At 42.5% G+C, this 27,163-nt stretch overlaps 1 protein-coding gene across 2 annotated transcripts in view; it reads left to right on the top strand.

Annotated features, from left to right (window-relative positions):
* LOC133455358 (matrix metalloproteinase-17-like) overlaps nucleotides 1-27,163 on the top strand; it is a 150,235-nt gene that overhangs the window by 38,288 nt on the left and 84,784 nt on the right. For both annotated transcript variants that reach the window (XM_061734349.1, XM_061734348.1), the window contains exons 2-3: nucleotides 14,430-14,562; nucleotides 14,756-14,891. In XM_061734349.1, the coding sequence (XP_061590333.1) occupies nucleotides 14,430-14,562; nucleotides 14,756-14,891 (269 nt within the window). The remainder of the gene's footprint in view (nucleotides 1-14,429; nucleotides 14,563-14,755; nucleotides 14,892-27,163) is intronic.

Below are 27,163 nucleotides of genomic sequence, written 5' to 3'. Positions count from 1 at the left end.
GAAGTTGAGTGCAAAAATATTGGTGCATACTTGAAATTGTGTTAATGCAACCAAAGACATTTGTACTGTATATCTGGATGAGATCGATAAGAGAATTGATAAGGAACTGAATCGATAAGCAATATTGATAATGGAAACGGAATCGGTAAATTCTTATCAATTACCATTTGTGCAAATTCTCTAAATTAATTTGTGCAACATATAGCATCTAATATTAAAATTAATAGTCCTTTTGCCACTGATTTCCAACTTGTTTTTTTGAGACCTGAGTTGTCAAACAGGGCATATCTTATTTATAAAATAACTGACAGCTGATACTGGTATCTATAACATACAGAAAGGAACACATTTATTTAAAAAGATTATAGGTAGGTGTGCTTGTAAAAGGTCTCCAGAAACTGCAGCAAAGTAAGTCATTTTGTCCCACGGAAGAAACTAACTGAGAACTGCCTGAAAGGTTTTCTAGGCAGCCCGGGATTTTCTTGTTTTACATATCTACATCACCATGTAACAGATTTGCATAATTCCTGTTTAGCGGCTTGTTTGGCGCATCTCAGACAAATGCCTAGTTTCAATCCAGCCCCTACAAACTCTTACTCTGTAAAGAGTGTAACTCCATGAAGTCATATTTGCAGCTGCAAAGCCTCTGTTTTGTTGAAGGACTCAGAAACAGTTGCACAGCCAGCCTCTGCTCTCTTTCTAAACAGACACAGGCTTCTAATGAATACCTTGGGACCAACATTTTAGACTAGTTTGTCATAAACCCCTGAAATACACATCATTTCAATTCTGCTGTCACCTTGAACAGTGAATATGTTTCCAAAATAATTGCTCATCTTCATTCTTCATTGACAATTTCCTCTTCATTCTTTGTTGTCATCACGTCTAAGTTTTTTTTTATTTATTTATTTGGTTATGGGAGATGGACAAAATTCTAGACACATACAGAATGTGGCTAGATGTGCAGCAAAATAACTTCAACAGTTGCTTAACTGTGTAAGTGTGTTCTAGTAGACCAACTCAGTTACAATCATTTGTAAATGAGGAAGAATTCCACATGACAAATCAGGTCAAATCGGTCAAATCAGGCTGGATAACATGCTTGGGAACATTGGTAGGTTCTGCAGTGCTATTATATACCAGTTGTTATACTGGCTAATTGAACCACTGTGCTGAAAAACAGTGCAGCTGTGCCTGTCACCAAGTAAGGAGGCTGAAGTTAAATTTTGTTGATTATATGCAGCTGCTGGTATTGAAATAATGTCCGAATGGCAAAAGAAAATGGGATGTCAGTCATTGTCGCAGCAGGGTCCAAATATGGTATATTTATATGAGATTGCTGTAAATGGGTTGACGAAAAAATAATCCTGAATAAAAGCATGTTTGAAACATAGGTTTCAGATGATAGTATACATTGTTTGGTTTTTGGTATTTATTTTCAGAACATGATGTCATTTTATGAGGTTTTAAAGAAATAGTCGTTTTACAACAGCTCTGTCAGGGATTTGGATAGCCGTGCCGCTCCATGTCTACCTACACCTCAGTAGGTCATGCCTCTTTTGAAATAGATGGCACAGCTTTGCAGGTTACAACTTGATATGAAGTTCTGCATCTATAAACATGAGTAATCTGGATAATTCTTTTCTGATAATAGTGATTTCACTTGGGTTGAAACATCCATCCATCCATCCATCCATTATCTATACCCGCTTTATCATTTGCAGGGTCACGGGGGTCTGCTGGAGCCTATCCCAGCTCATTTCAGGTGAGAGGCAGGGGTTACACCCTGGACAGGTCACCAGTCCATCGCAGGGCCACATATAAACACACAAACCATGCTCACAACCACACTCACGCTCACACCTACGGGCAATTTAGAATCACCAATTAACCTAATATGCATGTTTTTGGACTGTGGGAGGAAGCTGGAGTACCCAGAGAGAACCCACACAAGCACGTGGAGAACATGCAAACTCCTGGGTTGAAACAATACCTAAAAAAACTAAATCAACCTGATTACAAGAAAAAATCATTGAGGTTCATTCTTGACAACTGAGCTTTGTTTTATTAATTTGACTAAATTTTGAGTGGTCATCGTCTTTGATCTGGATGATTGTTTGTGTCGCGAAAGGCATAAATTGGGTGCAGATTGTAAACTAGAGAAAAGGAGATAAAAATAGTGTTGAGGTAGGTTATAAGACAGGTCAAAGAAAATGATTTGCTGTCAGTGATACAGTTTGATAAGATCGTATATACCATTTGCTTTGATGTGCATCTGAGAAACCCATCTGAAAAGTGCTTGCTAGCCTAGTTTAGCGTCGTCAGTGGAAGTGGATTGATGCACCCAGACAAAGTGATAGAATAAGCTTCTTAATAACTTCAAAATGTTCTTATTTGCAATGTTGTGACCTTGTGTAGAAATAATTGAATAAAAGGATATGCACATCTGATAAACAGATACATATAAGGAGCTGTATTTTGCAGAAGTACCGCTACCAAGGTTAGTGACAGTGATTATGTGCAGCAGCACTCTTACGTGTGATCAATATACTGTATAACAGAGTATAGTAGACTTTTTGAATATGCAATATAATAACTTGTATAATTATTAAGGTCAATGAAGTCTGCTTGGCGTGGCCTGTTTTTCCAGTTAATTAAAACACACAGGGATGCAGGATGTATTATATCTGAAAAATTCCTCTGCAGTTGTCACAAAGAGTTTTGTCAGAGATGTCAAACCATGCCATCGATGGCAGCAATTGGTCCCATTTGCTGCAGCCTAGACATTCAATTTTCTGTCTTATTGTACTTATTGCACTTATATATTAAACTCACACGTTGCCTGGCAACGCTGCTGCTGCAGGCAATCACTGCGCCCAGGAAGGTGTGCTCTGCCTAAATGTAAACACTTATGTAAATATGTAATGTATGTAAATAACTGTTTTGTGTGTTGCATTTTACATGTGTGAAAGACTAAATGTTCTGTCATTAGATTCAGATCCAGATTCAGAAGCTTCTATTGTCCTGCTGCAGGGAAATTACCGCATTATGTCAACTCAACAAGAAAAACACACTCCAAAAAATAGAAATGTAAAATAAAATAAAATAAGATATATATATATATATATATATTAGGGGTGGGTTAAAAATATCGATATATCGATATGCATGTGTAGGAACGATTATCGATACATAGATCCAAGTATCGATTTAAAAAAAATATATATATATTTTTTTTTTATTTTTTTTTTTTTTAATCCCGATTTTATCCCCCATTTTATCACCCAGCGCTCCTACCTAAGTCAGTCCTGGGCATTGCTCCATCTACCAACCCCGGGAGGCCCTGCACTGAGCTCAAGTCTCCTCCTTACTTGAGGAGTGAGCAGGCTGCTTCTTTTCACCAGGCAGGGTGGGGCTTCTCTGGCCGGACGTGGCGCGTGGAAGGATCATGTTATTCCCTTATTGTAACCAGAATATGGATATCAAATCGTATCGTATCGTATCGGAAATCGTATCGTCTTGGGACCTAGTGTATCGGAATCGTATCGTATCGGGAGGTCAGTGATGATACCCAGCTCTAATATATATATATATATATATATATAAATTTGAAAAATGTGTACACCACACACAAATCAAGATAAATAGAATAAATAGATAATATATACAAATGTACATGAGATGGGAGGGATGGGAGTGGGGGAGCTACATAGCAGCATTAAAAAGTCTGATAGCAGCTAGGATGAAGGACATACAATAGTCCTCTTTCTTACAGTGAAGGTGCAGGAGTCTAACGTTGAAGGAGCTTCTCAGTTACTCCAGCGGTCTGGTGCATTGGGTGGAAGCAATTGTCCTCTCCCCCACCGCCTCTACTGAGTCCAGCAGGCAGCCCAGGGCGGCAATGGCCCTCCTAACCAGAATGTTAAGTCTCTTCCTGTCCCTGTCAGTGCTGCCCACTCTCCAGCAAACCACAGTATGAGAATGGCATAGGCCACCACAGAGTTGCAGAAGGTCTGCAGCAGAGGCCTTCAGACCCAGAAGGACCTCAGTCTCCTCAGAAGGCGGAGGCGACGTTGGCCCCTTCTTGTAGAGCGCATTGATGTTGGTGGACCAGTCCAGTTTTTTGTTCAGGTGAACACCTAGGTACCTGAAGCTATCCACCTGTTCGATAGCCGAGCCCTGGATGTTCAGAGGAGTGTGTGTGTGGTTTAATGTGGTAAAAGTATCCTATGACTCAATGAATTGATGGAATTTATTGAGTATTCAATTAATAAAACAATCAATAGATACAGCACTACATATCACAGTAGCACACAGATGTGAATGGATCCTTTAAACATATATTTTCAAACTTAATTGGCCCCAAACAAAGTGTCAGGTATGTGTTATGACTTTTTGAGTTGGTAGTCACATAAGCCACCCAAAAATATAAAGTAATGCAAAGAAAATTGATTATTTTCACATTATGTACCCTTCTAGCTTTTAGAAAAAACAAGCAAAAAGAGTCAAAGGACCCGTCAGCTATATGTATGTATGTATATATGTATATGTGAGCATCTTCGCTTTTTAAAGTCACTATAAACATCAGCAGCAAAAAAGAGTAAAGAAAATGTTTCATTTCCAGAGAAGATTGCAAATGACGCTGATATATGCCTATAGAGAGAGCTTTCTGTCAGTTGACTTGATTTAAGCAATTAAGAAACCACTGGCTAATTACTGAGATTTTACCATACCATTTCTCTTTGTGCAAAGTTAACTTAGCTGGCTTAATTTAGCACAGTTAGCTGTTAATTAAGTAGTTAGCAAATTAGCTCTTGGTAATGGTTTTATACTTTCATTGCAGACAAAATGGTGGTGTCAATCTTTTGTCAGAAAGCAAATATACTGGGATATTTGAAAAAATGTGCTTTAAACAAATGTACTAGTTAAAGTGAATGACATTGGGGCTTACCTAAGTACGCTATTTGTGCTGCAAATAGGCTAAGTCTGGGGTCTAGATTTCTGCAAACCCTGCGAAAGTCAAGAAAAACCACCTTGTTTGGACACTTCTTATTATCTCAACATGCTGTGTTGAGATCCAGAGACTGAGGCCTCATTCACTTGCAGAGCGTGGTTACAAGGCAGTCCTGTTGTTACTTATTATGACGTGAGATGCTGCAGATTCAATCAGACACCAATTACACACAGACTGCAAGTGCAAGCTGAATGAGAGCCATATTAATTTGCAAAAAAGTTTTTTGGAAGTTAACATTCTCCACACTCTTGTATATAAAAAACACATAACAAATCGGACTCATAATAAGTATGACATTACATACAGCGTGTTAAATTTGAAAATAATTTTACCCTGCTAGTAGTCTCAAATTTCTTCTACACACTCTGATATACACCCTGAATAAATTAGTAGACTGTGAAAAAAGAAATAGATTAAAAATAATTAGCTTTGTATTTTGGAATAAGAAAGGTGAGAGTGTAACGTGACAAAGCTGTGTTTGCTGAAGCGGGGGATGTGCAGCAGTGTCACGCCAGGTTTTAAAGTAGGTTCTGCATGCTGGATTCAGTAATAAAAGATTGTTGGACATAAGTTGGTTTTCTTTATCATCTTTATTTAAAGTTTGAAAAAGTTGGGCCTGTAGCAGGTGTCCTCACCACCTTTGTCCACCGCAAAAGCAGACATTTCAAATAGTTCATTAATACTTGAGATATGTTTAAATAATTAAAACATTTCAATTCTTAACTGTGTGAAGACCCATGTATGCGCTGTGTACATACTGTCTTGTGTTACTGGAATGACTGTTTTTTTTTTTTTTTATAGTTAAGATCTTTTCATGATGAGGAGCCAACTCAAAGGCTCAAACACATCATTAAGTCAGGAACAACGATGTGCGGACTGTCAAAAGAAAAATGACAAAGATGTGCTTAAAATGACAAATTGGCAACATTTTCAAAAGCAGCACTGAACCATCCTGTGAATAGCTCTTTTATATGTTAATTATTTTGGTTTTTTCACCAACAGTTTTTCGAAGTATAATTGGATGTTTTTCAGCTGTGGCTACTTATACCTTTAATTAGAACGTGGTGACAAATACTGTTTATGTTTAATAAAAAATGTAATTACAGCCTTTTACCATTTCACAAATCTAATTGCAACTTTGAGTGGCCTCTTAGAGCTTAGAGCCTGTTGCAGTTCCTGTGTCCAGTTGCTTTTTTGTTTTTGTTTTTTAATCTGTTTGAGATATTTTGGGGAGCTTTTATCGGTTTAAACTGATTTCTGAAACATTTTTTGATGCTGGTTTGGAGGCTGTTCTGCTGGGTGGATTTCTGCTGCCAATACCTTTTAACATTTGTTATGATGAGTATCCATGGCAATGGAAAGTTGTTCACTTGTGGAAGCTGGAGACTGAGCTTTCCAAAGACCGGCTCATAATCAGAGAATGACCTCAAATGCGGATGAATTAAAGAGAAGAGTTTACAAATACTGAGCAGGAGAAAAATGACTTTTTTTGCCTCCTCACTCCTTGTTTGGCGTGTGAAAACTGATAGGAGACAGAAGTAGTATAGTGTTTTTTTGAGGGGTAGTTACTGGACTTCATCATCTCTCTACATGAATTGCAGAAGATACAAGTGGACAAGAAACATCAGACAGACCTGCAGGATTGGGGAATGAGTTGTTGCAGGGCTTGGACATGTGACTGTGAGTGTGCACCTCTGATGTTGAACTGTTGGCTCTGAGTTTCCATTCATGCTGTATCCTGTGATAATTCACCTGTGTTACCTGCTGATGCTCCATGTCTCATCTCATCACAGTTGTTGCTAGGCGACAAACACAACACACATTCAAGATGAGCTCTGGAGATTTCTACCACAGCTGCTTTCTGACAGCTTCTCACATCATGTTCACACAGCAGATATGTTGATGAAAGCCAATAATATCTTAATTCATGTTCTCCTCCAAATAACCTGGAATACCAGCAACAGAACATTTAATGAGAAAAAGTGGCAAAATGTAGATTTGTGCTTCAAGTTTAGATATAGCAGATATTATTGATTCTTATGAGAAGAGAAAGTTGTTTTGAAGAAAAATCCCAATGTTTTCAGCTCAGCAGCCTGCAAACTAGGCTGCTGAGCTGAAAAGTAAAAATAGCTGGAAGTCCACTGACTTCCACATTCCACATGTTGTTCACTGTTTTCACATGGAAATCATTAACAATACATCTTTAGGTTTAAATGGTAGAAAATAATAGGTTTGAAGCAGAAATGAATTAAATTCAGGGGTCACATATTTATTTTTTGATTTGGTATTGATATGAGATGTTAGCTAGAATTATTTTGGTGGAAAAATGTCTTAAAAGATTCCTGACTTTGTTGCTTTTCTAGGTCCATATCCATGCAAAGTGTTTTAACTGCAGCCTTCTTTAGACATGGTAACATTACTGATTTAATCAATATGTTAAAGCAGTACTTTTACATTAATGTATGGATGGTATAATATTATCTATAGTTACATCTTTTTCAAGTTGACCAATCAGAAGAAGGGGCGGGGCTAATTTGCATCAATTATGTTCAAGGAGTCAAAACCGAGTCCGATGACACCACCCACGACTCTTTATATCAAACCATTGAAAAGTTATGACAGAAAAACGGAACTATCACATATCGACCAATCAGAAGAAGGGGCGGAGCTAATTTGAACCAATTAAGGTGAAGGAGTCAAAACTGAGTCCGATGACACCACCCACGATTCTGTATGGCATACTATTCAAAGGTTATGGCAGAAAATAGGATCTATCAAATATTGACCAATCAGAAAAGGGGGCGGGGCTAATTCATACCAATGAAGGTCAAGTACTCAAAACCGAGTCACATGGCACCACCCACGAGTCTTTATGTCAAACCATTCAAAAGTTATGCCAGAATAAGGGGACTATCAAATATTGACCAATCAGATGAAGGGGGAGGGGGGGGAGTAATATGCACCAATTAAGGTGAAGGAGTCAAAACTGAGTCTGATGACACCACTCACGACTCTCTATGTCAAACCATTCAAAAGTTATAGCAGAAAAAAAGGACTAACAAATATTGGCCAATCAGAAGAAGGGGCAGGGCTAATTCAGGTCAATGAAGGTCAAGTACTCAATACAGAGTCCGATGACACCACCCACATGTCTTTATCACAACCCGTTCAAAAGTTATGGCAGAGAATAGGGACTATCAAATATTGACCAATCAGAAGAAGGGGCGGGGCTCATTCCTGCCAATGAAGGTCAAGTACTCAATATGGAGTCCGATGACACCACCCACACGTCTTTATCACAACCCGTTCAAAAGTTATGGCAGAAAGTAGGAACGATCAGATATCGACTAACCAGATGAAGGGTCGGGGTTAATTTGCACCAATTATGTTCAAGGAGTCAATACTGAGTCAGATGAAACAACCCACGACTCTCTATGTGAAACCATTCAAAGGTTATGGCAGAAAGTACTATCACATATGGACCAATCAGGTGAAGGGGTGGCACGCTTTTTGGCGTCTAGCGTCGCCACGGTAACGCTAATGACTGAGAAAAGTCGTCGCAGGATGGAGATGCACATTTTGATGTATAACACACCTGAGTGCTCGTTATGGTTCGGGCCGTATTAATTGCCGAAGGAATGGCATAAATTGCACCAAAATTATACGATTAATTGAAAATGGCCGACTTCCTGTTTGGTTTCGGTCATGGCGACAAGAGACCTTTCTTTAAGTTGCGACATGATAGAGGTGTGTACCGATTTCCGTGCATGTACGTTAAACCGTATTGTGGGGCTTCAGGCACAAAGTTTTCCGGGGGGCCTGGCTTGCGTGCAAAATTTGGTAACTTTTGGGACACGTTTAGGGGGGCAAAAAGGCCCTCCTTTCGTCAAAATAATAAAAATTAAAAAGAAAGAAAGAAAGAAAAATTCCTACAGATACAATAGGGCCTTCGCACTGTAAGTGCTCGGGCCCTAAATGTTATGAGTATGTACTGTAACTTACTTGAAAACAAAAGGATGCTGTCTTAATTGTCTTCTGATTGGTGGAAATAGTGGCTTTAGCCTGATTTCTTTTGCCAGTGATAACAACCTTTACAAGATACCGAGCAAGAAGAGTTTGTCAGCAACTGGAGTGACTAGAAAAATAGAAAAAGCCACAGCTGTTTCACTTTTTCTTCTAAACAATGAGGGCCCGATTTACTAAAGATTTCCGTGTGTTAAAACGTGTGCAAACTTGACAGCACCCGCAAACCAAAGTGCCAGCTGATCTACTAACAGCGTGCAAAGAGGACTGCGTCTCTGAAATGCGCAAAATTGCACACGCAATTCAGTTAGTACTTTTGCCCTGATGAATAATCAATATGGGGCGTACCCGCCAGAACGCGCTAAATACTGGGAGGGGAAGATGCAAATTGCTCCATTTACCACGCGCAATTAGATTTACCAAGCCTGAAAGTAATTGCGCGTATTGTGATTGCGTCTGTATTTAATACGTTTGAAAGGAAGGTCCCCTCCTTGAACCGCCACCTTACTGTGGTGGAGGGGTTTGTGTGCCCGAGTGATCCTAGGAGCTATGTTGTCGGGGGCACTTTCGCCCCTGGTAGGGACTCCCATGGCAAACAGGTCCTGGGTGACGGGCCAGACTAAGGGCCCGATTTACTAAGATCCTAAATAAAGAGTACTAAATTGCGTGTGCACTGAAAAAGTTTGCGCGTGCTGTTGTTGCGTGGTTTGCAGGTGATCAACTAAGATTGCGTGCGCAATTGATAACAGGTGCAAACAGCAGTAATTAAATGAGGTGTTGCGTGTCTTACGGTTTGCGAGCGCAAACTCTGCGCCATGGAGAGTGGATGGAATGCACAGTCACAAGTCACAAGCGCAAAATGAAATTGAACGAGTTGGAGTTAGAGATATTAGTGGAAGAGGCAAATAAACACATTCATGAACTACAGCAAAGAAATTTAAACATTACAAAAAGAAACGCAATATCGGAGAAAACCTGCGATAGAATAAATGCAGTTGGTAACACAAAAAACGGAAAAACGTCTGGTTTTTCATATTTCAATTTTAGGCACAGATCAAAAATACGAAATAGAAAAACGGGCCACAGGACTGAATTTGATTTTAATATTGAATTGGTCGGGTTTGCGTGACCCGGCGGTGCTCGGCATGATCTGAGGAGAAAAAGACAATCAGACAGAGAGCTGGAGAGCGCTTTGATTCATCTATTTATGAGTTAAGTTTTTATTCAGATGTCCACAGTATATTGCAAATATTATATATTATATAGCAAACACTGACAGTAAATGTGTGACAGACGGGACCATCATATGACCGAAAGAAGAGAAGAGAAGTGTTCAGAACAGCGCACAGAGCGCACACTAAAGGCTGATTTATGGTTCCGCGTCACACCAACGCAGAACCGACGGCGTAGGGTACGCGGCGACGCACACCCCACCGCGACCCTACGCCGTCGGCTACGCCGTCGATTTAACACAGAACCATAATTCAGGCGAAGCTGCAGTCTCTGCGCTGATCCTGACACAGCGGGTCGGAGCGGATTTGGTCATGATGTTTAACCTGTGTTTTGTGATTAATAAGCACGGGTTTTAATTAAATGTAATTTACGAAGGATGATTTCACGTTCAATAAGATAAATAATCAATAAAATACAAAGTTTTGGCACAAAGGCTTGGCCTGCTTGTGGGTGAGTGGAGGGGGGCACAATAAGAGAAGGTGGCAAGATATAAGGCAAAGAACTAAAGAAAAAGTGGCCTTTAATAAAACTTGTGCAACCATTTTTAAAATAGCATGCAGCATAAAGACTCTCTCTCTGCGTATTCTTTGATTTTGGATGTCGCCTCCTTGCCACAATAACAGCAGCAGCAGATTAGCACCTTCCTTTCGAACGTATTAAATACAGACGGAATCACAATACGCGCAATTACTTTCAGGCTTGGTAAATCTCATTGTGCGTGGTAAATGGAGCAATTTGCATCTTCCCCTCCCAGTATTTAGGATTTCTGCCGGGTACGCCCCATATTGATTATTCAACAGAGCAAAAGTACTAACTGAATTGCGTGTGCAATTTTGCGCATTTCAGAGACGCAGTCGTCTTTGCACGCTGTTAGTAGATCAGCTGGCACTTTGGTTTGCGGGTGCTGTCAAGTTTGCACACGTTTTTACACACGCAAACCTTTAGTAAATCAGGCCCTAAGAGCGGTTCACAAGCCTATCATGAGAAGAAGAAAAACAAGGACCGTTACGTCGCCCGGATCGGCGTCACCGGGGCCCCGCCCTGGAGCCAGGCCTGGGGTCGGGGCTCGTAGGCGAGCGCCTGGTGGCCGGGTCTTTGCCCGTGGGACCCGGCCGGGCTCAGCCCGAAACGGCGACGCGGGTCCGCCTTCCAGTAGGCCCACCACCCGCAGGAAGGACCATGGCAGGCCGGTGCATTGTGGGCTGGGTAGCAGTCATGGCGGGGTGCCTCGACGACCCAATCCCTGGACATCAACCCTCACAGTGGGGACATGGAATGTCACCTCGCTGGGGGGGAAGGAGCCGGAGCTTGTGCGTGAGGTTGAGAGATACCGGCTAGAGATAGTCGGGCTCACCTCCACACATAGCTTGGGCTCTGGAACCCAGCTCCTTGAAGGGGGCTGGACCCTCCACTACTCTGGAGTTGCCCAGGGTGAGAGGCGGCGGGCTGGTGTGGGCTTGGTTATAGCCCCCCAGCTCAGCCGCCATGTGTTGGAGTTCACCCCGGTGAACGAGAGGGTCGCTTCCCTGCGCCTTCGGGTCGGGGATAGGTCTCTCACTGTTGTTTGTGCCTACGAGCCGAACAGCAGTGGGGAGTACCCGACCTTCTTGGAGTCCCTGGGAGGAGTACTTGATAGTGCTCCAACTGGGGACTCCATTGTTCTACTGGGGGACTTCAACGCTCACGTGGGCAATGACAGTGATACCTGGAGAGGCGTGATTGGGAGGAACGGCCTCCCCGATCTGAACCCGAGTGGTGTTTTGTTGTTGGACTTCTGTGCGAGTCACAGTTTGTCCATCACGGACACCATGTTCAGGCATAAGGGTGTCCATCAGTGCACGTGGCACCAGGACACCCTAGGCCGGAGGTCAATGATCGACTTTGTTGTCGTTTCATCTGACCTTCGGCCGCATGTCTTGGACACTCGGGTGAAGAGAGGGGCTGAGCTGTCAACTGATCACCACCTGGTGGTGAGTTGGATGCGCTGGCGGAGGAGGAGGTTGGACAGACCGGGCAGACCCAAACGGATTGTGAGGGTCTGTTGGGAACGTCTGGCTGAGCCCTCTGTCAGGGACATCTTCAACTCCCACCTCCGGGAGAGCTTCTCTCGGATCCCGGGGGAGGCGGGGGACATCGAGTCCGAGTGGACCATGTTCTCTGCCTCCATTGTCAACGCGGCGGCTCGAAGCTGCGGACGCAAGGTCTCCGGTGCCTGTCGTGGCGGCAATCCTAGAACCCGGTGGTGGACACCGGAAGTACAGGATGGCGTCAGACTGAAGAAGGAGTCCTACCGGGCTATGTTGGCCGGTGGGACTCCTGACACAGTAGATAGGTACCGGCAGGCCAAGCGGGCCGCGGCTCGGGCAGTCTTGGAGGCAAAAACTCGGGTCTGGGAGGAGTTCGGGGAGGCCATGGAGGAGGACTTTCGGTCGGCCTCGAGGAAATTCTGGAGGACCGTTCGGCGCCTCAGAAGGGGGAAGCAGTACTCTGCCGGCACCATTTATGGTGCTGGTGGGGAGCTGTTGACCTCGACTGGGGACATTGTCGGACGGTGGAAGGAATACTTTGAGGATCTCCTTAACCCGACTGACATGCCTTCCACTGAGGAAGCAGAGGGTTGGGGCTCGGAGGCGTGCTCATCCATCACCCAAGCCGAGGTCACCGAGGTGGTTCGTAAGCTCCTCGGTGGCCGGGCACCGGGGGTGGATGAGATTCGCCCTGAGTACCTCAAGTCTCTGGATGTCGTAGGGCTGTCTTGGCTGACACGCCTGTGCGACATTGCATGGAGGAAGGGGACAGTACCGCTGGGGTGGCAAACCGGGGTGGTGGTCCCTCTGTTTAAAAAGGGGGACCGGAGAGTGTGTTCCAACTACAGGGGGATCACACTTCTCAGCCTCCCGGGGAAAGTCTACGCCAGGGTACTGGAGAGGAGATTACGGCCGATAGTCGAACCTCGGATTCAGGAGGAACAATGCGGTTTTCGTCCCGGTCGTGGAACACTGGACCAGCTCTATACCCTCCGCAGGGTGCTCGAGGGTTCATGGGAATTTGCCCAACCAGTCTACATGTGCTTTGTGGATCTGGAGAAGGCATTTGACCGTGACCGTGTGAGGTAAGGGAGGAGGAAAAGAGTGAAACAAGACAAAGAGAGACCTAAGTCAAGATGAAAAAAGGGAGAGAGAGAGAGAGAGAGAGAGAGAGAGAGAGAGAGAGAGAGAGAGAGAGAGAGAGAGAGAGAGAGAGAGAGATGGAGAGAGAGAGATGGAGAGTGGGGAGGGCAGTAATCAAACTCCAGCTCAGATAGTTATATCATGCTGTTTGCATATGTTCCAAAAGCGATCACAGCTTTGACTGGGTTGGCAATGAGCAGCAATTTCACTGATCTTAAATGCAAATCATGCTGCAGGATGTTTTTTTTTTTTTTGCAAAAATAAGGAACACACAGTAGTTAGCTGGACCAGCCTATTTATTTTTTTTTTACCTTTTTTTGACACATTTTTGCATTGATGAAAGGAGAGTGGGAGCACCATATGATCAGTTCTCCATCACATCCCCAAAATTCCCCAAGTTAAGTTATGGGCGTTTGTTTTTTTTGTTTTTTTGTTTGCTTTGTTTTTGTTTGTTTTTTTGAGGCCAGTCCATGGTGAAAATTATGTCTCACGCTTCCTGACCTGCTCTTTCACAATATGAGCCTGATTTACTTTTGCATTGTTACATTGGAATACCTTGTTTGGAAAACCTGGTTACTCAGTAATCCTTGTAGTCATCTTACCTCTTTTTTGGCATACATAATACTGCTAGAACTTTACTGACTTTACTGGCAAGAGAAGCAATGAGCGGAAGAAAATGGATGGATGTATATAAATGTATATATATATATATATATATATAAATGTATATATATATATATATATATATGTATGTATGTATGTATGTATGTATGTATGTATGTGTGTGTGTGTGTGTGTGTGTGTGTGTGTGTGTGTGTGTGTGTGTGTGTGTGTGTGTGTGTGTGTGTGTGTGTGTGTGTGTGTGTGTGTGTGTGCGCATACATGCACAGTAAACATGAACAGGTGTCAGATTCCCTGCAGCTTATCAGAGTCCTTCAAATGCCTTGAATGAAGTCTACTGAACTATGTGTCTGCTGTTTCTCTTCCAGGACTGGTTGAGTAAGTTTGGCTACCTCCCACCCCCTGACCCAGTGACCGGCCAGCTTCAGACCAAGGAGGCCCTAACCAAGGCCATCAAAGCCATGCAGAAGTTTGGAGGGCTAAAGGAGACTGGAGTCTTAGGTATGTGGCTGTATTTGTTTGGGGTAGTCATGCACCAGAGCTGATACTTTAGCTGGATGGAGACAAAATACACAGGAGTAATGATAAGTTGCAATCTAGAAAATCCCAAACTGTAGCCTCAGAAATTTTCTTAAAGTTGAATTTGAACCTTATAGAAACATTGAAACTCGTTTACTTCTCATCTCTTCTTCAGACCAAGCCACTCTGGTTCTGATGAAAACACCCAGATGTTCCCTACCAGACTTTTCTCAGGCTGAGGGGACAACAGGGCGCAGAAAACGAAGCCTGACCTCTCAGAACAAATGGAATAAGAGACATTTGACCTGGAGGTACGTCAAATGTTGATGTTAAAACCACCATTATACCGTAGAGTGCAAATAAATTACAACTAGCAAACTCGTCTACATAATTTTCCTCAACTGCTCTTGATGGATCCATAACATGGTCATATTTATTTTGATAAAAGAGTGTATCGAGATTTTATTTTTGTGCTGCTGTAGTGTGCTGACATCCTGAATGATGAACAAATGGATATCTATTAGCTGTCTGGAAACCTCATTCACACAGCCAGTTTGTTCCTCTTCATTAGTGCCTTTATTCTGCCTCATTGTGCTGTGTGAATCACACCGAGGCGTAACAGTGTAACATTTTGTTCCACCTCCGTGCCCTTGTAGGAGGTAGTAATAGCAAGGTAATGGGTGAAATGAATGCTGTGTAAACTGGCAATGCAGAAAGGTGTAAAAAGGACACAAAACAGTGTAAAAACTCAGCACAGAGTGTGAAATCAGTCTGTCACAGGGACAAAGCTTTCTGAGGGTGGTGTTCTGGCCCACTGTCAGAACATCTTGTGTGACAAATGAGATAAAGGTGCAATGAAAAACAAAAAATATCATCAGGATTTTGACCAAATTGTTCAAGGCACAGACTGTTTGGACCTGCCAAACTTGCAAACTTTGTCACTTTACCTGAGGAAGCAACCCAGTCTCACATAAAAACGTACCCTGCCTACGTTGGTCCAAAGTGCAAAAACGTAGAGGGGCTACAATATTAGCCCTTGAAATGTATAACTGTTACATTTTGAAATGTATAACTGTTACATTTTTCTGCCTATTCATTTTGCGTCCAAGTCACGTGACTTTTAAGATTCTGGCCGTGACAGCAACAAACATGGTGGACATTTTTCATTTTTGAGTGAAAGAAATCAATATTTTGAGTTAGTTTCTGCATAGAAATATATATATATTTTACTTTCATAATATTCACTCAGTGAATTTACATAATCACTTGCTTGCTCGTGGTTGCAACGTTTTTTCAGATCTCGTCAGAATAATGTAAAACGGTAACGTTTTAAAAATGTGAAAAAGTAACATTTTGGTTGTTGGACGGTGCTGTGAAAAAAATCAATATTTTGATGCTTCCTCGTTGTTGGGAATTATTTTCAGATCTCGCCAGAATAATAATTTGAAATTGCAACATTTTGGTGCTGGGATACGTGGCCGTGATATATACACGGCCACGTACAGTATGCCGGCGGGGATTCCCCCCCCAAACCAGATTTTGATAGCGGAGGAGTCGAGCCCACAGAAAGCAGTTTTATTTTGAAAACCAACCGGATTTTCTTGCATTCCAAAAGTCTGACTTCCGGCCGAAGTAGAAGCAGAAGAAAGGGTCCGTCTTCAGTACGCAAAACACGGTGATCCATTGTAAATGCGTATACTAGAGAGGGAATATTGCCTGTTAATGGGACGACTGCGAATGCACAACTGATAGCGGAGGTGGAATGATGAGGGCATGTTTATACTGGCATCTCTGTGTGAAAGTGACTTGAGTTCCTTTCCTAAGCTGGGGTATCACTACAAGATGGACTTCAGCAGCATTAGACTTAAAATGTACAGGTGGGACATTTTCGCTCTAGAACTAATCAATGGTGACTTAAACCAGAAAAAAAAAGATTCCTATTTTCTTGCACCCTTACATAAATGAATACAAAGGTAAAGAATATGTCCATGTTTGATTGAAATGGTAAACACTAGAGATTTGAGTCAGGATGGCATACAGGGTTTATCATTGACAATGTGAATGATTGACGATTACCTTGTTTACTTGAATGTTTATTTCAGTAAAAGCAATATTTAAGCATTTTTTTAACCCTCTCTGTAATCCTTTTCCAGAGGATTAAAGAGAGTTTACTCCAACTCCGTACTCATTCAGTCCAGAGTGTCACATCAGGACATTGCTTCAGTTATAAGTCAACAGGCCCACGATTTGTCCCCTCAGCTGTACACCCTTTAATAGATTAGATGTGAGAAGTCGTCCATCAGCTGAAATCTTCTGCTACCTTGATCAGTTCTGGTTCAAAGCAGAGTTTTTTTAAACTGTGGTGCTCTGACCAAAGAGACCTTTGATAAACAACAACAAACAAGCCTGTCAGCTCAGAAGATGTACAGATATCCTGGAAGGGGCCTCATTAAAATTTTAAAATGAAGTATTCCTTCTGTATTGCAGCAAGGTACAGAAAGTCCATGAAAAGATTTAGGGTGTATTGATTAGACCATTTGACAAAGCCTTAGGCGACCTAACAATGCTGCTAACTTTAATTAAAGGAATTTCCAATAAATATCTGTCTTATGTCAGCCTGACTCAAACTCATCTAAAAGAGAGTTGTTTATTACAGTTGGTACAAATTTGACCCAGAGTCCCAGCAAAAACATGATGTTGTTCAAACAACTAAACCTCTTCAGCCTACTCATTTCCTCTTGTCACTGTGGTGCACATAGAAAATGAAGTCCGACAACAATGGATAAAACTGCAGCAGTGCTTTCAGAAGATTTGGAATTTGTATGCTTGTTTTATTGTATCTGTTGGAGTAAGTAAGAGAGGAACTTCTAATGATTGAATTTAGTTTGACAATAAAACTACATGCAAGTCTTAGTGCCCTGAGAAACCAAGGCTAGATATTTTTGTAATTGGTTTAAATAAGGTGGATAATGACGATGAACCAATAAGATGGGAAAATCCAACCCTTGTCTTGTGTTATAAGGGTGCACCTCTACACCTCTACACACTAAAGAAATGAAAAAGTTATTTAAAGTTCCAGGTAACAATTTTCTGTTTAAAGCTGTTTATCTCCAGCACACTTCTGTTGCCTAAACGCGCGCAGATATGGTTTACATCATCATTGTTTACAAACACAAAAAGGATCTATTGACTCCCATGTTAAAATGTCCAAATTTAGAGGAGAAATAAACACATTTGCAGCCTGGTTTAGAGTCATTTGATTTCATATACATGACAACTCTAAGTGGGGTGAAATTTCTGGACCACACCAGGAGAATTTATATCAAGAAATAACTTTATTTCTAATAGGATTAATAGATAGTCGGCTCAGTCAATGGCTAGTCATTATTGCATACTACTACTACTACTACTACTACTAGGTCGTCCTCAGACGAGCCGTCCATCGTTGTCTCCAGTCATCCCGATTCTCCATACAACTTTCCAGTTCGCTGGTACTCTGGGCCCCTGCATCCTTCTTGAGTATGTCCACATATGTTGGTGTAGGACGTCCTCTTGACCGGCTCCCACAGCACCAGCTTGCTGGCTGACAGTTCTGTGTGTCTTTGGCAGTGCCTGCAAGTCTCATTCTCCTTACAGCAACCTTTTCGCTCACCCTTGGTATTCCTTCATATAGGACTTGGTTGGTTACATCTGCATTCTTGCTGATGTTAAGCACTGCACGCAACATCCTGGTGTAGCACCCGTCCAGGGATTTCGCTAGGGTTGGTTTGAGGGTCCAGCATTCACTGCCATAGAGGAGAACAGACTCTACTGCCGCGAAGAAGAAGCTGAGTCTGATTTTGCATTCTCATGTGTAATCGTCAACACAATGTAAGAAGATGGAAATTGAAGGCAATAATGTTGCTGGGATTCAATGGAGAGCTTAGGGATTTGACCCCCAAACTGAGAGTGGCTCCAGTAGATTCCTGATACAACATCAGAGATCCCTGTCCACAGGAGCACTCTTGTAGGAACTGTTAGCTCTTGGGTTTATGTTTTAAGCCACACAACTAGGGGGCACAGCTGCTCCTTGGATGTTGAGAAGTGGTCGGTTCACAGCGCCATTAAGGTGGTGCATTCTGGAATATGGCGTTGGTGAAATAAAGATACCAAAAACTAAACGTGAAAGTAGTTATTTGGAGTAACATTGGTAGCAGAGGATGGATAATAACTATAGAGTTCCGCCGCTATTTGAAAAGGGAAAACCCTACGAAAGCTGGAAGAATGAAGTCGGTATTTGGACTAGAGTTACCGATCTGTTGAACAAAAAACAGGCTCTTGCTGTCGCTTTGGTGCTATCAGGCAGAGCGCGAGGAACGGCGATGGCAATTCCAGACACTTTGTTACTTAAACTAGACGATTTGTTCCTAAAAGAAGAGGAAGATCAGATCTATAAGCTTACTCCGACTTTGACCGGATTTTGAAGGATGGAAATGTGTCCATTGGGGACTACATTGATTTTGAACAACGGTATTCCCGGATGTGCAAGTACAATATGGAACTACCAGACGCAGTTTTAGCTTTTAAGCTGCTGGACACTGCGTGCTTGGATGTGACAGACAGACAGTTGGCTCTAACAATCGCCTCTATGAAGTCCGCTTTGAAGAGAATATTTGGCGGAAAAACAAGTGCACTTGTAGATGGAAATAGTCGAGAATCTGTGTTTGCAATGGAACGGCGATGGCAAAAAGGCAAATCCTGGCAACAGAGCGCCAGACCTAAAGCTCCACAGCCCGGTACCAATCCGCTGGACAAGTTTGGACGGTCAAAATGTGCAGTGTGCCAAAGTACCTTTCATTGGGTCAGAGATTGTCCACACAAAGGTGAGAGTGTTAAACTAACAGAAGATAAGACAGGCGTGGAAGAGTGTAACATTAGGTTATACACTAAAGAATCACCAACAGATGCAGAAATATTCATGACGAAATGTTTTGGCTTTGTATATAATAGACACTGATTGCACGAGGACAATATGTGGACAAGAGTGGCTGGACAAATACATTAATGTGTAAGGAAAAAACTATGGGAAGTTAATGAGAAAAACTGGAATATAAAGTCTAGGGCTGCAGCTATCGAATATTTTAGTAATCGAGTATTCTTCTGAAAATTCCATCGATTAATCGAGTAATTGGATAAAACATATTTTTGTTTAGTTAAAGAGCAATTATGAATATACATAAGATGTTAGATGTTAATTGACATCACTACGACTAAATTATATAATACAGTAGGTTCATGGCTGTGCATTTAAAAACCCTGAACTTACACCAGTTGACCAAATTCAATGCCTTCACTCAAAAAACTAAGGATCTTACCAAGAAATTTTCTTATTTCTAACCTAAAAATGCCATTACACCTGATAACACACATCACTTAAAAGGTTAGGTGTTTTTCCCACGTGTTTCAATTGAACTTTCATTTGTGCCAAGCAAATTCTAAGTTCTAGTTAAGTTTTAAGTTAAAGTATAAGATTTTGAGTTTTGGCAGTGTTCAAAATAAAATTATGAGACCTGTTGTATTGGAGCACATTAGGCACCAGTGCTGCTTGTTTTATCCATGAATGACTACAGAGCTAAAATTGAAAACTACCCAGTTAGCTTTATTACGTTTTTATTTTTCTGAGATTTTCTGCCTTTTCTTTTAGTTAAAACTGTAGCGGGAACAGATGTTTAGAGGAACCTATGTATTAGAGGGGGAACATATAGGAGAACGGACCAGAAGAATATAGCGTGCATCTGTTGGAGTATCAATCAACCTGTCAAACTGGACTTTACCAGCTCAGGATATTACTTTATGAATATAGTGGACAGTGAGGATAAATGTCCCACTAATACTGATCAGATATTAGCAACTTAAAGCAGCACAACGTAACTTTCAGCTTTTCTGAGTTTGGCGGCATCTTTTGGACAAAAGCGGTATTGTTTTACCAGAAAGAACACTACATTTCCCATGAGCACCAGCGCGTACTGCCGGAAAACTCCTGTCCCGTCGCTGCATTTGTTTTGAGAGAAGACGGGACGCTTTTCTGTTTCACCAAGTGAACAGACGGAACGCAAAAAAAAAGATGTTAAACTGCTGGAAAGGAACTGGAATTTACCGGGATACCTTAAACAAGGAAGCCAGGGAGCGGTATATGGAGAAGATAATGATTATTAATGGTCTGGATCCATATGAAATCCGTACTAAAGTTCTGCACAACCCACGTCTTAGGCTACCTTGTTTAGGAGTGTTTGGCAGCTGCTTTGGTAAATGTTTGACTCGCCATGTGTTTCAATAAATTAGTATAATAGTACAACATACAGTACATGTTTTGTATTACTCTTACTTTTCTTTTCTTTTTTTTGACTGCTTTGAAGAGGCTCCGAGGCGTGAGCAATATTTTTTTTTCCTCGTGAGATTATTTTTTTCCTCTGCAGCTACAAATCAAATAGTTAATATTTTTTCCTCAACAAAATTAATCGCACCGCAGAGAGCTGGCCAACAACTGCGTTTAGATGGAGAAGTGGGGAATAAAACCCGTTTGAATGATCCGACCCCGGTCTGTGAGTGTTTGTTTGTGGTTTAATAAACCCGTGTTTTGATCCGAGGCCCGTCTGTGTGCGTGTTAGTTTGTTTAATGAGGAACGTTATGTTTGGTCGTTACAGCCGCGATCCAACCGAGCCGCCGATTATCCGGCCTCCGTGGTTCTGCCTCCAAGCAGGAAAGCGGTGAAAAGTTAAACCATTAGCGATCTTTTCCCCACGTCTGTTGTGTGGAGCTGCTGCAGCTACAACACAGCAACGGGTTACCAGCTTCTCCTGAGCTCTGAGCTCCACGCCCCGCCCATTTTCGTCTCGACTACGAATCGGGAAGGAGGGGGAAGTGACGTATGCCGTAAAGCAGTCAAAGCCGTAAAGATTTGTAGTTTTTTAGTGTGGCAGGGTTCCTACCATGCTCCTCAAAGTTACATAGTGCCAGTGAAGGCGATACAAACCCCTCAGACCATGACAGAGGTTCATTAAACCTGTTGGAAGTTGATGTTCCATCACAATGACTCTGGAAATATTATATTAAGGTGGAAAAGTTACATTGTGCCGCTTTAAGTCGAAAAATAAGAAGTTCTGGCAAGCACGGACAAAATAAACACAAGTGAAAAAATGTAAGTATTAGAGAAATATAAATTCGGCCATGTTTCGGCCAGCAAACTTCAGACATGGCTGAAAACTTTAATATTGAAGTAAAAACCACACCCGGGTACAGCCCCTGGAGTAATGGAACGCCACAATCAAACTCTGACTGTGATCATATTGAAAGTGAATACGAGTACAGGATGTGACTGGAGTACTGCCATGGACTGGGCTCTTATGGCAAAGTATTATATGCAAAGTGTCCATGGTTACAGCCCACATCAGCTTGTGTTTGGGCAAAATCCAAATCTACCCTCTGTGCTGATTGACAAAGCACCTCCTCTAGAAAGCACTACAAAAAGTGAATGGGTGGCTAAGCACATTTCGGCTCTGCACACTGCAAGGAAAGCCTTTACAGAAGCAGAATGTTTAGAGCGGATAAGGAGAGTGCTAAAGAAGCAGCTGCGTCACAACGATGAAAGGTATGAACTGGGGAATAAAGTGTTTTTCAAACGCGTGGACTGTCCGGTGTGGAAAGGGCCTGGGGTGGTCATTGGGCAGGACGGTGCTGTTGTTTTTGTGAGGCACAGAGGCACCTGTGTCAGAGTTCACCAACTCCGGCTGAGTAAAGTCACCCAGGAACATGATGAACATACGATTAGCTGTGAAAAAGACAACGGTGAGGAACAACACTCAAATGACATAAACGAGGATGCAGAAGAAACAAATCCAGAAAGTGCTGACAACGACACGCTGCCCGCTCCAGAAAATGCAACAGAGAGACAGGATGATGTAAACACAAGTGTAAAGACTGGCCAAATTGGGACGTTCAGAAACACAGCAAATGGCGGTTCACAGACAAAAAAAGTTTTGGGACGTGCTGGAAAATCCACAGGAAAATATAAGAACTAGTATAACTTGAAGCTGCTTGAGCCAGCTGAGGTGGCGGGTAATAGTGCAGCAGTTGATCACAGTTCACAGTTGCAGGATCTTCAAGTCCAGGCTTCCAGCCCTGACACATGTGAGGATGTTTTTGTGACTAGGGATGTGTGATTTTATGAAGCCAATAACGGTGAAATAAAAAGCTGGATACAAAAAGATATGTTTGAGGAAGTTGAAAACAAAGAAAAAAAAGTGCATCTCCACTCGTTGGTTGTGCACTCTGAAAGGAGGAAAAATGGACTGGTACCAAAAGTCAGACTTGTTGCACAAGGTTTTGAGGAGCTACAAGTTTCTTAGCTACAAAATGACTCTCCAACCTGTGCTTCAGAGTCTCTGAGGCTCCTTGTGGCAGTGAGTTGTCAAAAACAATGGCAACTTTGTTCGATGGACATAAAATCCGCCTTCTTAAAAGGACTGGAACTGTCAAGAGACATTTTAACCTCCTCCAGAGACCAACAGCACAGGAAAACTTTGGAACGTGTGTGTGTGGTTTAGCTGATGCCTCACTTTATTGGTATAACAGAGTGAAAAGCATAATGACTGAAGCAGGAGGTGTCATATCTAAAGTTGACCCCGCAGTTTTCTACTGGCGAGAGCTGTAACAGAGCTGTAACTGGTTAAATAGATTGTCATGTTGCCGATTAATTTGGGTAGGTACATCAATGTTCTCAATGACTGTCATACCTCATCTCAGATCCAAGTTCAATGTTGGTCGTGAAGCTCAAGATAGCTTTTCTTATGTGGGTGTGGATTTTTTTTTACTCAAGGCAAAAAGGTGCATTTACACCAGGAATTGCAGGTGAAACACTAGCCATCTCTGAAGGGATTGGCAATGCCATTTTTCTTTTGACATTGTACTCTGAGCTTAGTACTGGTTGTACTGATCCCACTGTGCCAATAATCTGTGTCACTGACAACTTTACTCTTGTTGATGCACTAAAGTCTACAAAGTTTTTTACAGAAAAAAGGCTGTGATTAGAAATCAGTTCAATCAAGAAACTGATCCGAACTCAACAGGTTCATCAAGTATTGTGGCCAGAATTAAAAAAACAACTTGACTGTCTAACAAAAAAAGGAGCTTCCCTAACCATGTTACTTATAGCTCTCAGTGAAGGGCATTGGACTGTCAACTGAAATGAGAGAAATGAGAGTAAAATGAATGTGTTGTTCAAATGAAAACATCCATGTTAAGTTGTTCCTATGCATAAGGTTAATAAGTTTATCCCTTTTGCAGTGGGGGGGGGGGGGTATATATTTTTATTTGTTTTTTTTTTGTTTCATAAAGTGAGTGAGATTGTTAGCTCTTGGGTTTATGTTGGAATGTAGGATGTTGGATGTTGTGAAGTGGTCGGTTGACAGTGCGTTTGAGGTGATGCGTTTTGGAATATGTCTCTGATAGAGATTAGTCAGTGATATAGAATACAATGAGCCACCAACTTCACATCAATTAGTTGAGAAATTATCTGCAAACAAAATTAAGCTTTAAAGCCAGCTAAAACTTAAACTCCAGTGAGCAGGACTTAAAGGAGCATGAGGCTCCTTTTAAGAAATGAGACTCTCTAGCGCCACCCTTCACCACGACCGCCGTCGGGGGTACTGCAGCCAACAGCGAAGCCGGCACGGGAGAACGGGGAGAACGCACATGCAGCGTCATGTGACGTCACATCCGCAGCCCAGCGCGGGAAAGTCCGGCCCGGAATTGCAGCACGTTTTGCACCACAGCCTGTTCAAGGCAACGGAGAGATACACTAGAGGGCTCATTCTTTTGGGTTTGAAATGCTTCATCTTACAACATTATTACTAGAAAACTTAAAACGTATACAAATTTTTTTCATAAATTCTGCCTCAATCCGGCCTCAAGCTCCTTTAAGCTGCAGCCAAGGACCAGTTGTCTGTTGTTGTGTAGCCTTACTCGGCTTACTGCAGGAAGCAGGATTTTTGCAAATACTGTCAGCCACAACAGAAAACCTTTGAAATATTCCAGGAATGAGAGTTATTTACCTTCCACACAGCTTTAACAGTTTCAACAAAGGATCTCAATGCTATCCTTTGTGCTTCTTTTACCTTTCAGCATCTATCCTCTTACCAGCTCATATTAACCACGCAATCTTGTTGTTTGGCAACCAATCAATAGCAAACAACAGTATGACAAAGTATTTATGAGTCAGCGTTCATGAAGAAGTTTAAAATGACAGCAAGGTGGTCTGTGACTGAGGAATCGTGGTATAGTTTTGGACAGGGAAACATGTGACTGGTCTAAACTTGTTTACACTCATTATTGGCACGGATTTAATAGTGATCTGCCTTAAGCTCATGTGTGGGCCACCGTGCGCATCAGTTTGCATTTTTTGTGTGTATATAATATGAAAAACACCCATGAAATGAGAAATAAGGAAAACCAATAGGCAAACAGATAAAGTTTAGATTTTCCCACACACAGGTATATGCGGTATGCATTACCTTTCTCCTTGTGGGCTTTCACTTTTATTTTTTTCTTGGACTGCTGCCAGTCATTCACCACTCCTGTCAGTAATTCCCTCTCTAAAATAAGACAGCCTTGTCTTCAGTCCAGTGAAGACCCATTGTTCTCATAGCGCTCAGATTTGTAGAACCGAGCCCAGGAGAAGGCATGGATTATGTACCAGGTTCAAACCCAAAGAGATTTTTGATCTCAATTTTGAGTGAAGCATAAAAAAAGCATTGGTATTCTGCCGAGATTGGCCTCCAGTGTTATTCTGTGGGTATGCTTTCTCCTGTGTATACAGGGGATGTTGCACCATATCTACAGTCATCCCCTCACTGATTGGGGCTATGATGTAATATTTAATAGTGTTTCTACTTCATTAAAGGATATGGGCAAATAACACGGCTGAGAAAACAAGAAAGAAAAGAAAATGGAACAACAGTTAATGAAACAGGTGCAACCTGACAATTATATTAAATGTTGGTGTGGTTATCAAAACATCCCACCACCACATTAGTAAGATCACACAACTATATATAACTATACCTAGCAAAGCAACGTAAACTTTGCAGCAGATATCAGTTTATTAAACATACATTTATGGATGGTGCTTCTACAATTGTAACAATGATTTTGAAGAATAGAGCCTCAAATCCTTCAAAATATAATGGGTTCCTTTTCCCATGGCCTGGCTTTCCATCAAGTTTAATGGCATTTGACCTGGTACCGTATTTTCACGACCATACGGCGCACCGTGTGAAAAGGCGCACCCTCAGTTTTGTGTGTCATTTTTGGTTTTAAAACACACATACGGCGCACCGACCCAAAAGGTGCAGTCTACAGACACGGAGCTGCACACGCGCGCTGCAGAACACACACGCGCGCTGCAGAACAACACACACACAAGAGTGCTTATTTAAAAGTAGAGCAGGAGCAAAACTTAGTTTGATATTTTATTTCACTTTTCACATCAATCAAACCCTTCAAAGGTTCATCTTCTGTTTCCGCATTAAAGAATAAAAAAAAAACACCGGGTCGCCGCACATAAACCTGTCTCAGCCACCAGCCCTTTTCATTTCACTCTGGCTGGAAAAGTCTGTTTAGGCAACGCTTTTCTTTTAAAAATCACCATAGCCGGCAGTTTCTGTCCATCAGCGTGGCAGGCAAGCAGGAGAGTAAATAAACTTTTCATACCCCGTTGTGCTGCGGATCCCGGCCGCAGCGGTCCCGGGTCCCGCTCCGCTCCCCCCGCGCTGGTCCCGCGTGCCGGGTCCCCCGCGCTGGACCGGGTCCCGGGTCCCGCCCCGCGCTGGTCCCGCTCACACACACGCGCATGTCGGTACCGGGTTTGTATTCGACAGGAGCTCCGCTCCGCTAATTCAGCTGTGCCAGTCCGAATTTCCAGACCTGTCTCAGCCACTTGATCATCATTCCTTCATCCCATAATGACTCCGGCTGGAAACGTCTTATGCAAAGTTTTTCTTTTAAAAATCACCATACAGTTTCTGTCCATCAGCGTGGCAGGCAAGCACCACATAAATGAGAATGTGTGTGTTTCGCGCCGCAAACACACACACACGCATGTCGGGATCCGGTACCGGGTTTGTAACCGACAGATTTCAATGAAAATCTCGGAGGGTGAAGCTGGTCCGACCTGGGACGCAGTCCAGAAATCCCTGCTCCCAAAGCGGCCGGGAACCAGGTCGATCGGACCCCGTTTGGGGAACCAGGAAGTCGGGCTGGAGCAGCGCACATCACCGCGGCTTCAACCAGGGAACGTGACCGGTTCCGACCGGCCGGGACCGGAGGAGCCCACATGGACTGGTAGCAGGGGCTCCCGGGGAAAGAGCACCGGCATTTCAGCCGGATCTGCCCCGGGGATGCGGCGATCAGACCCCGCAACCCCACGGCAGGCGCTTCCTCGGTTCCCGACATGAAAAACACATGCGCTGCAGAACACACACACAAGTGTGCTTATTTAAAAATATAGCGGGAGCAAAACTTAGTTTGATTGTATTTTATTTCACTTTA

This window comes from Cololabis saira, chromosome 11 (genome assembly GCF_033807715.1).
Source record: "Cololabis saira isolate AMF1-May2022 chromosome 11, fColSai1.1, whole genome shotgun sequence".
Taxonomy (NCBI): domain Eukaryota; kingdom Metazoa; phylum Chordata; class Actinopteri; order Beloniformes; family Belonidae; genus Cololabis; species Cololabis saira.
The sequence above is the reverse complement of the archived record's forward strand: the minus strand, read 5'-3'. Positions and strand labels throughout refer to the sequence as shown.